This window comes from Lipotes vexillifer, unplaced genomic scaffold (assembly GCF_000442215.2).
Source record: "Lipotes vexillifer unplaced genomic scaffold, Lipotes_vexillifer_v1.1 scaffold257, whole genome shotgun sequence".
NCBI classification, from domain to species: Eukaryota; Metazoa; Chordata; class Mammalia; order Artiodactyla; family Lipotidae; genus Lipotes; species Lipotes vexillifer.
This window is the reverse complement of record NW_006778935.1, coordinates 188,811-200,777: the sequence shown is the minus strand read 5'-3', so window position 1 is coordinate 200,777 and position 11,967 is coordinate 188,811. Positions and strand designations below refer to the sequence as shown.

At 38.3% G+C, this 11,967-nt stretch overlaps 1 protein-coding gene across 2 annotated transcripts in view; it reads right to left on the bottom strand.

The window, feature by feature from the left end:
- The window catches only part of PAK5 (p21 (RAC1) activated kinase 5), a 183,728-nt gene that overhangs the window by 95,753 nt on the left and 76,008 nt on the right, over nt 1-11,967 (bottom strand). For both annotated transcript variants that reach the window (XM_007452032.1, XM_007452033.1), the window contains exon 2: nt 10,263-10,476. In XM_007452032.1, coding sequence (XP_007452094.1) covers nt 10,263-10,466 — 204 coding nt within the window. In that variant the 5' untranslated portion in view covers nt 10,467-10,476. The remainder of the gene's footprint in view (nt 1-10,262; nt 10,477-11,967) is intronic.

Below are 11,967 nucleotides of genomic sequence, written 5' to 3'. Positions count from 1 at the left end.
AGGAATGCTGGGCCAGGGATTTTAAGCTGAGAGGAGGCACTCGGAAACAGACCTAACCATCAATTAGTCATAAATTACTTTCCAATACAACTGATGATTGACAATTGCTTTAAAATGGTACGTTCTATTTATGTTTACCTTTAGGGCTAGGCAGATACCAAACTCTTGAGAGGAGGTGGCTAAGAGCATTTGTTCATGGGGCCTTAGTGGTCCACTTTTCATTGAAAACCTAGGATCTTCCACATTGTAGGATCATGGAACATGAAAGTCTACCTGTTTTCTACTTGTCCCATGAGCTGCAGGTGTGAGATACAGTCATTTGTGAGTATAGGAATGTCACATGGGTGCCGGGATGAGCCAGCTGAGAGCCCAGATGAGGTGTGTGGTTAATATCCTGCTCTCTTCAAAATGGAAGAAGGGGTGAGTACCTGCAGGGGTCACTCTCCTGTGATGATTCCTTCTGCCCTGAAGACATCAGCCCTTGCTCTTTTGGAGTAACAACTAGGCTATATGAGCTTAAGGCTGCTCCAACTGAATGGAAGTAGCTTAAGTGAAACACTGCAGTAAAGAAGAAAGATGGTTTCGTGTAAGTTGTGGATGTCAATTTTTACTTTTTTTTTTAAATTTTGGAAGCGGCTGTGTGTGGGAGGGTGGAGTGCAGGTGGGGAGCATGGTGGGCATGGGGCACACCAAATATTAACCCCATTTATACAATGGGAAATGGTTTTCAGAAGTTTCCAGATTTGGTTGGATCATAGAAATGAAGATAGATAGATAATAAATCTGGCTTTGGGTTTGGCCTTATCCACTCCTTTGGGACAAAGCTTACCTTGCCCAAATCTTCTGAATTTAGGCAAGTGAGAGAATTTGGGGTCAGTGTAATATTTTTCTTCCACAGTCTCTGTGGCAGTGGGAAGGTTGAGAAGGCATATTGAAAATGGAAGAAGAGGTTTCAGAAAGTAATGGGCACCAAGAGAGTTGTGAGAGGCCAAGTCTGTTGTCCTCACTGGTTTAACAGTGCAGAAGTATTAGAACTTTAGCAAAGGTTAATCACCTGTCCTCTCAGTGAGCGCTTTGGTTCCAGTCAACTTAACAGACACTGCTGTAGGTGTTTCCAAGTGGTGTTTTTTTTTTTTTTAACCATTTTTTATTTTATTTTATTTATTTATTTATTTTTAATATTTTTTACTGGTACACGGGCCTCTCACTGTTGTGGCTCTCCCGTTGCAGAGCACAGGCTCCAGACGTGCAGGCTCAGCGGCCGTGGCTCACGAGCCCAGCCGCTCCGCGGCACGAACCCGTGTCCCCCGCATCGGCAGGCGGACTCCCAACCACTGCGCCACCGGGGAAGCCCCCAAGTGGTGTTTTTGATGAGAGGTTTTAGAATACAGGTAACCTGCCCCCAAAGTTTCATTTCATAATTACCTTTTCTTTTTTTAAAAAAATAACAATCTTTACAACACATGTTATTTCTTCTGTAAGAGGTCTGTGTTTTTCTTAAATGTCTTTTGACAGTCATAGAGTCGGAAGGACTCCCCAAGTCTCAACTATTCATACCCATTTAATTAATAGGCCCCTAAAACCTGCAGGATTGCATATCAAATCAATATCACTGGCACACTTAAAAATTGGATCTGACCTTTAAATGAATCGATTTATTTTGTAATAGAACAATTTCTTGATTACAAAGCCCCACACCATCCAGTCCCTATTTCCCTTGTGTCTGAACACGTCTCCCACCCCCTCTCCCCGCCCACTCTGCTACAGCCACACAGGCTAACTCCCCATGCTTGTTCCCACCCCAAGGTCTTTGAATTAGTTCTTCCTTCCTTCCACCTGTGAATTTCTACCCTTTCTGGGCCTTCTCCTTCTTGGTTCCCTCATCCCCTTCATGGAAGGACAATCCTCAAGGACTACAAATGGCTTCACCCTTAGTTACTTTATAGTATGACGATATTTTCTTTTTTTCATCACATTTATTGCTACTGTAGCTGTGTTGTTTGCTTATTTAAACGATCACTGTCCGTCTTCCCATGAGAATTACAGCTCCCCAGGACAGAGACCTGGCATTTCCTGTTCACATGGACAACCCCTTCACCTAGCACAATGCCTGGCATGGAGTGAGCCTCCAATAAATATTGGTTGAATGAATTAGTGAAATTAATGTAAAATTTTCTGCATCCTGGGAGTTTTAAAGATACAGATCTCAGAAGTGGCTCTGAGTTAACAAGTTTTGGCAACCCTGGGTACATAGGAGGACATAAACCCTGAGAACATAACAGTAACAATACCACCACTATAATCATTCCCAACAATGACAACAAAAACAAAATTAGGTTCTTTTACTGAGTACCTAAAAGCTTGTCTGAGGTGGTATCGTTTATCTTTTAGGTTTGGTAAGACTTTTGTAAGCATAGGACGGTTTAAAAATAAGTATTGCTGTATAACCTGAGAAATTACAAAATATATATTAAAATAATGAGGAAAGGAAGCAAAACCACAATATCAATATTTTTGTAAGAGGTTAAGTGTTGGTATAACAACATATTTTACAGCCATTATGATGATTATGGTATTTTATGTGTCTTTACTGTTTTTGTTTGCATGCATTTACCTTTTTGCATTTATGGTTGAAGCAGCCAAGAAAACTTGATATATTCTACCTATAATGTTCTTGAAATATTTAGGAGATTTTGACTAATGTTTAAATGTATAATTTGACCAATGGAATTAATTTAATAGTAGGTACTGGTATTTTTCTGAAATATTACTTAATAGATCCATAATTTTATCATGTTATTAAACTAAGTACAAATAGTAGAATGTATTCTCCACACACCAAACCTCCTTATACAGTTAGGATCTGGCCATTCAAGCTTGCAAGAGAAACACCAGCACCCTCATTTTAGAGACAAGGAAACTTCTGTTCAAAGTAGCAGGTAGATGACTCATCTAAAGCTACACAGTTTGTAATTGGCATCTTGGACTTAGATGCCAGTGTGCTGACTCCTTGGGCTTCCTCTTCCCATTTCTAAATGCTTAGATGGGTGAACATCAGGGCATTGAATTTAGTGCTGTAAGACGTTTCCACACTCAACATATTTTAGTGGAAACATCTAAAAGAAGGGGTAGATCAAACCACATGGACTTAAGAGGGTAAGAAAATCACGGGGGATCCATGAGCTTTAAGAGGGGACCCAGTGGACAATATCAGGATGAAAATAAAAGGACAGAAGCCACTCAGCCCAGCTGAAGGTCAATGTGAGGCTCCCGTGTTACAAGTCACGAAACAGGGACGGGAGCCAGAAAAGTCATGATGAGGCAGCTCTCGGAATTGCTGGAAGTTTCATTCAGTTAAGAACCTGACAACCATCTGATACACAGTTTGAACTCCTTGATGACAACTCTCAGAAGGTGGAGGTGGCCCTAAAAAAAATAGTCCCTCTAGACTGAATGCTGACCAATGAGGAGAAGCACATCAGTGATGCGGAAATGAGAAGGAACCTTGTGAGAAATAGTTACCTTGGGTCAAAGGGAGATCATGCCAGAAAATGTCAGAGAGTTGTCCCTTATTTTAGGAAGGCAATTTTCAAAAAACATTCTAGGAGAGTGTGAATCCCATGGAGATAGGGCTAAGAAGGATGATGTGGCTCTGGAAACCTAAATCCTGAATGCAAAGTTGTGAATCACAAAAAGGGAGAAAAGATAGAGAATTACAGAGTAATTAAGATGGGTTCATTCTTCAATAAGATACTTCAACATAAACTATGACATGGGAGAAAACAAAACAATGGTACAAGTCTTCAAGAATGGGGAGGCTGGACCTGAGGATTTACCTCTCCTGATTTTACTTGTTTGTGTGAGTAGAGTGGTTTTTAATGCAATGGTCAGGAGCAGATGAGGATGAGGGAAGCTCAGCTTCGGAAGATTATGAACTACCAGAGACCACGGAGAGGACACAGACCCAGGCAGAGCCAGTGTGCTTTGCTAAGATTCTGTGACTCTTCAAACTTGACAGGATAAAAAGAAGATTGTTAGAAAGGATTTGAAGGCTACGTTAGTAAAGGGGATGGTAAGGATGGGGGCATTTTACTTTATTATTTCTTAAATAATTTATTTAATTAATTAATTTATTTTTTAATAAACAAAAAAGTTTATTTTTTACATATTTCAAGATTAAATCTGAACTTCAAAAATTATCAATAAAAAATCTTAAAACTTCAGCTATTATTTTTAATCCAAAGAGTTTTTAAAAATTGGATCTGACCTTTAAATGAATCCACTTAGGTTTTTTTTTAATTGGAGTATAGGTTGAAGTTATTTTTAAATCAGCTCCCAAACCTTGGGTACAGATGCAGAATGTCTATTTCTAGGAAGAGTTCTTTTTTTTTTTTTTTTAAACATCTTTATTGGAGTATAGTTGCTTTACAATGCTGTGTTAGTTTCAAGTGTGCAGCAAAGTGATTCAGTTATACATACAGATATATATTCTTTTTCAGATTCTTTTCCCTTTATAGGTTATTACAAAATATTGAGTATAGTTGCCTGTGCTATATAGTAGGTCATCGTTGTTTATTTTATAAACAGTAGTGTGTATATGTTAATCCCAAACTCCCTAATTTATCCCTACCCACCCTTTCCCCTTTGGCAACCACAAGTTTCTTTTCTAGGTCTATGAGTCTATTTCTGTTTTGTAAATAAGTTCACTTCTATCTTTTTTTTTAGATTCCATATATAAGTGATGTCATATGATATTTGCCTTTCTCTGACTTACTTCACTTAGTATGATAATCTCTAGGTCCATCTATGTTGCTGAAAATGGCATTATTTCATTCTTTTTATGGCTGAGTAGTGTTCCATTATATCTATGTACCATATCTTCTTTACCCATTAATCTGTCGATGGACATTTAGGTTGCTTCCATGTCTTGGCTATTGTAAATAGTGCTGCAATGAACACTGGGGTGCATGTATCTTTTTGAATTATGGTTTTCTCTGGATATATGCCCAGAAGTAGGATTATTGTGGTAGCTCTATTTTTAATTTTTTAAGGAATCTACGTATCGGCTGTATTAATTTACATTCCCACCAACAGTGTAGGACAGTTCCTTTGTCTAGGACGGAGGCATTTTAAATGACTTCAAAACCAGAGAAGTCATGTTCTTGGAGAAATTATATCCTATGACACTAAAAGGGATGAAATATTCCATTCAATAATCTGTGAGACGGCTATCCCAGAAGATTACTAGCCAACTGGAGAAAACTACTTTCTATTTTCAATTAAAACGACAACAACAAAAAGAATAAGAAGAAAAGAAAACACAAAAAAACCCTGGGTAGTATGTGAGGAGCGAGTTGTAGAAGCCACAGGTACTCAAATTTGATGTCAGCCCTAAGACAGTGGTTCTCCAACGTTTTGGTCTCAAGAGCCTCATAATTATTGAGGACCACAAAAGACTCTGGTTTATGTTTTATCTATCATTATTTACTGCATTCGAAATAAACTGAGAAACACAAGAATACAAAGCACAAGATCCATTAGGTACCAGACCAATGATATTAACACACGCCATGTAGATTTTAGGAAACTCTACTGTACACTTGGGAGAGAATGAGAATGAAAATGGCAAATGATGCTTTAGTATTATAATGAAAATAGTTTTTATCTTCCACTCCCTGAGATAGTCTGAGGGACCCTCAGGGGTTCTGGACCAAACTTTGAGAACTGCTGCAAAAAAATGTTTCACCATGTGCCCAAGGGGACAAGAACAAAGATATTCATGACAACATTATTTATAAATAGCACATATTTGGCAATATCCCTTCACTGAGAAACAGAGAAGCTGTAAACAGCTATAATTTTTAAATAAATTCATATTGATTTGCAGAAAATGAGTTTATCTTAAAACAATGTTAAGTAAAAAGCAAGTTAGAGCATATTATATACAGTACGGCATCATTTAATAAAATTGAAATATGCCGAATAATACTATTATTTCTATGGTTTTACTTGAAAATGAAAAACAAATCTGAAGCAATATTAAGATATGCTATTTGTCCACTTTAAAGAGAAGCTATAAAGGCTTTTTTAAATGGCCATTTATTCTTTTTTATAATTTATTTTTTTAATTAATTAATTTATTTATTTTTGGCAGGGGCTACTCTTCGTTGTGGTGCATGGGCTTCTCATTGCAGTGGCTTCTCTTGTTGCGGAGCACGGGCTCTAGGCGTGTGGGCTTCAGTAGTTGTGGCACACAGGTTCAGTAGCTGTGGCTCGCAGGCTCTAGAGCACAGGCTCAGCAGTTGTGGCTCACGGGCTCTAGAGCACAGGCTCAGTAGTTGTGGTGCATGGGCTTAGTTGCTCTACAGCATGCAGGATCTTCCCAGACCAGGGCTCGAACCCGTATCCCCTGCATTGGCAGGCAGATCCTTAACCACTGTGCCACCAGGGAAGTCCCCATTTATTCTTTTTATTATTTTTTTATTGGAGTATAGTTGACTTACAATGTTATGATATAAAGGCTTTTTAACATTATCCTTTTATAATTTTTTAGCATTTTTAAATGATTTCTAGGCTGTTACAAAGGGTGATCACTAAGCTCAAGCTTCAGTCCATCTAAAACAGTGGTTCTTAAAGTTGTCCTCCACCCATTAGTAGTGTCAGCACCATCTGAGAGCGTGTTAGACGTGTAAACCATGGGGCACACCCAGAACTACTGAAGCAGAATCTCTAGGGTGGGGCCCAGGAATCTTGGTTTTAATAAGCTCCTCAGGAGATGCTGCTGAAAGCTCAAGTTTGAGAACCACTGGGCAAGAACAAACATGACCATTCATCCTGTCCTTTACGTAAATGTATCTAATTTAGCAGGAATTTTGGTATTATCGCTTATGACATTCTTGTGGACAAAATGATGTTACATATAGAAAGGAGTTTCTCAAAGATATTTGCCAAACGTTTTATGTTTTAAAAAGCACTCCCCACCCCACCCTCACCTGCCTACACACCTTTGGCTTGGGTACCTGAAGTTTAACTTTTGACACAAATCGGAGCTAACCTGTAGCTCCTGGTTTCTGAGATTTTGGAAATGTTGGCCAGTGTAAACGTGTATTTATACATTATGTGGATAAATTCTTTTGTAATTAGCTAAATCAAGGTTTTCAAAGCATGGTCCCCAGACCAGCAGCAACAGCATCACCTGGAAACTTATTAGAAGTGCAAATTCTTAGGCTCCATCCCAGCCCTGTTCAATCAGAGACTCTGGAAATGGGCCCAGAAATCTGTGTTTATCAAGCCTTCCAGGTGATTCTGTTGGACTATAGTTTGAGAGACACTGACCTAAATGAATCTACATAGAAGAGTATGTCCTGGTGATTGTGACATGTTCTTTAAAGAAGGTTTGAACAGGAACAGCTCTTTAACCAATCAGAGAAGAGAGTATTGGTTGCAATGGTGAATTTCCATTCAGAACCAGCTGGCCTGAAGCTTACTGACCAACCCTGAAGGACCAGCACTTTGCCACCACCTAAGGCACTGTACACCTCTTCCAGTACTGCTTTTATGTCATGATCTGTTTTCTCGTTTTCCTTTGTCTGCTTCAAAGGACAAATTGACCAAATTAGAATTGTCAATTCTACTTAACTTAAAAAAACTTTGCCAAAAATGGCTTTAAATCTGCACAACTCTACCTATTCATTCCTTTCTATCAATTCATTCATGGCTTCGTATTTCAAAGACTGTTCCAACTTATGCAATATATACTGCATGGTTTATAATTTGTCCTTCTCAAGTCATTTGCAAGATTTCTACAGAGAAGTCATTTCCAAAGAGTGAGATCATCCAAACCTCATGGCATACTTTGGCCCCTGCAACCTTTTATTTTCCTTATTCCAAGAGGCTGGTAGAGTCAGTAGGATTCTCTTGGACCCCGATTCAATATGTGCTGACAGCACCAACTGCATTCATGGGATTTGGAGAAAGAGAGGCTCCATCTAAAGGAGTTTGGTGAGAGCATGAAATATGGATTTCTTGGGGGTCCTTCAGTTAGAAAGTATTTAATTAGCTCTGCTCTTTCTGGGGAAAATTCAACCTAGCTGACTCTTGTTTTGTCACTCCTTGTCTGTTTTTGTTTTTTTCTCGCAGGTGAAACTGCCTGAAATTTTCAGAAATCCAGGGCTGGATGCATACTCGAGATGTATTTTCCAGTCATCTTTCTGTTAGCATTTAAGTGTCTAAAACAAACGTTTGCGTTTCATGCAGACTGGATACTCACACATTTGGCATCAGGGCTAGGAAGCCCATGACGTGAGTAAGAGAATCACTGGGCTCAGGAGCTCAGCAGTTAGGAAATCTTGCTCCAATCAGTGAGGCTCATAAATTAAGTCTGAGAGGATAATGAGCCTGCCCATCCAGGAGATGGAAGAAATGAGCTAGAAGGTTCTCTTAAGTCCTACGTCCACTGAGTGTGGTGGATTATCACTGAGATGGGAGATTCCTACTTCACTGCCAGCCAGGACCTGCTAGGACCTGGACAAGTGAAAAACCATGGTGAAATAAATGGTACTCTGTCCTGACCCTGTAATAACCACACTCCCTGATATGAAAGCACATCGTGGGCCTTTAACTACTTTCTTCCAGAATGTTCCTCATCAAATGATTATACTCAAGGGTAAAAAAATAGCCCTTGTTTCATTTGGGCAGTTTTCCTTTGTCATGTTGATCAATAGCAGATAACTTTTCTGGGCACACCGTGTCTTCTGTTTTCTGGGTTTTATAAAAACTTGGAATATGTGAAAAATAATGAAACTAAAAAGTAAATTCTTTCCAATCTCAACTTCTTTTTAGATAAGGTCCAGCCTATTATTTAGTCATTAGTGAGGCATTAGTCTTTATTTCGGAAGAAAATCATGTTCAGTAGTAAGATACTGCCTAATATTAACCAGTTGAGTTGGTTAATTGGTCAGTTTCTATTAAATATCAATCAATACCTGCTTAGAAAGAGGTTCCTTTTTGTCCCTAAAGTTTTATCTTCTCAGATATCTATCTCCTTAGTATTTTACATTTTAGCTGGCTTGAAAACTTTCAAAATCTTATCAGAACATCAAATTCACAAGATGCAGGATTAGAACACTCTGTATAGATCTTTGGGCAGAAGAGACCCACATGTTCAATACTAGAATAGAATGACCAAGACCATGCATAAATGATGGAATCACAATTCCAACTTACTCAGCTCAGGTGGTCTCTTATAAGAATTTCTTGTAATTTACCAGATAGGTTCCTTCTTTACTCCGTTTAAAAATGCATCCACTGTTGTTTTACATATCATTTAAACTCAGTGTATTCAATATGCATGTTAATACAGAATAAGGTGTTTATGTAGCTCAGATGCCTACTAATATAAATCTAATCTATTGGATAACATGATGATAAGCTTCAGTGATGTTTAACTCCCATAGGGAGCTTTTGGGAAATGACCCAGGGAATTCTTATCATTCTGAGGTGCAGAAGGAAACTGCAAAGGCTGGACTTTCTTTGTAGTCTCTTGACATATCTGAAATGTATTGGGTCTGAGTTCGACTTTAATGCAATTATTTTGATGAACATTCCTCTTAAAAATCTACTAGCCATTTTTTAAGGTAAATTATAGCCTATTCTAGGACTCAAATGCTTCATCTTTTATTTGAAATAGCTCTTAGACTATGAAGACTATATACATATAATTTATATATATATATACTTATAAATATATATTTGGTTTTATATATAAAGTATATACACATATGCATGTATGTGTGTACACATATATAAATCATTTATTATTGTTAAAAACTGTTATTACTATTTATATAAAAGTTTAGACATTCTGAGGGCAAATGCAAAACAACACAAAGCTGCCTAACATAATGTCTACTCAGAGATTATTGCCAATATTTACCAGAGTGGGTGGATAATATTCTTTAGTAAAAAGAACAAACACCATTAAAAGTAGAAATGAAAATTTCCTATTTTGTGACTGTATTGTATGAGTCTGATTTAAAAAAACTCACATCTGAAAGCTGAGGTTCCTTTTTATGTGTTGCAATTTACATGAAAATTAAGTGGTGAACATTATACTCATTGAAGATGATTGTGGATAATCTGTGGATATTTAAAAACAAATACATGATTTATACATTTGATAGCTCGCCCGTAAAGATGGCTCACTGCATCAAATGAGAGAGCATGCTTCTTAAGCAAACTTAAAGACAGAATCCTTGCCATACCTTCATGGGAGCCAGCTGGATGGGAGTGATGCACGAAGGGTCTACCATGGGCTTCGGCCTGTTGGCCGTGTCTGCTAACAGGCTGTGCCACTGCTGGGGAAGGCCGGTAAATTTCTGTTCTTGTGGATCAAACCCTGTATGAACCCTGTGTTCAAAGTTGGATGGGCCAGATATTTCAATCTTTTTCTTTTTCTTTCCAAACATGGTGGAAAACCTGAGAAATGCAAACAGAAACAGGGAGCTGTTTATATGTCGCCAGCAGAAGACCATAGGAAAATTAGTAATTCATTCAGAGTTCTATCTTTTCAATTCTTCCTCTATATATCCGTAGCAAAAGATAGAATTTGTATTTTTAGGGTGTGTAGATTAGATAACTTCATTCAAAAGTTTGTGTTCTCTCCTTGCACTTGCCATATATAGTTTCCTGACCCACAGAGTTTGGATTTGGCCATGTGACTCTCTTTGACTAATGGACTGTGCATGGAGGAGAACATCCTTCACTTCAGGGTGGAGGTTTCTGAAGGTATTGTATGTTTCCACTTCCCTCTTACGCTCCTGCTACTTGGCATGAAGATCTCTCTAGTGGGCAATACACCCTCAGCCAAGATTCTGGAAGGAGAGATGCATGACGCAGACACAAATCTGACCTCCAGTTTGGAGCCAAGCCCAGCTGAGCCACAGCTGAGTTACAAGTATGATAGAAATGTTTGTCATGAAGCCGCTAAGATTTTGTACTTGTTTGTTACATGATATTACCAAAGCAAAAGCTGACTAGCACACAGGGAGAAGCATCTCAAAGTGTGGTGTGCACTTAAAATCTAAAACATTTGTGTGGAAAAGTATGAGTAAACATGAAAAATGGAGTTAATAATTCTATTTGCCACATAAAATTATTATCAGGATTAAACAAGTAAACATTTGTAAAACACTTTGAAAAGTACCTGGCACAAAGTCAGTGCTGCAAGTATTAAAAATACCTCTGGATGAATACACCAGAAACTTGACTAGCTTTGCCTGCAGAGAAGGGAGCCAGGGGGACAAGGCAGGGAGGAAGAGCCACTTTTCACAGAATATTTAGAATTTTGTACAATGTATTTTACTTATTTGAAACAATGTAGTTTACCTAGTTAAAACACCCTGTGACAGGGATACCTCTAGAAAATAATGTAAAATGGTTACTTTATGCTTTACGTTTATTGAAAACATGTAAGGTAACCTGGGTTTGAATCCCACCTCTTCACCATGATCTTGGGTAACTGATTTTCTCATTCTGAATTTTCTGTGAACATGACAATCATGATCATTTGGGGAATCCTGACACCCCTGCTGCAGGTTTTATAAAAGATGGTGCTTTGGCTTCAAGGTTGCTTTGTTAGGAAAGCCTTATCTCAGCCCTCAGATTTGAGTAGGTGGGTTATATATACACTTGTACAGCTCTGTACATATTTTTCACTGCACTTATCCACTTGCTATCAATTAATTGGGTGTAATGGTATGCCCAGTGTCTGTCTTCCCTTCTAGAATATAAGATCCATGAGAGTAGGGATGCTGCCTCCTTGTTTATTACTGTTTGCCAATGTCTGGCATATGGTAGGGCTCAAGAAATATTTGCTGACAGACTAAAATCACCCAGAACAAAACACTCAGGGAAGAGCACCTGGGGTCAGAATTCCATAGATGTTAACATCTTCCTTTCCTCTTTCCC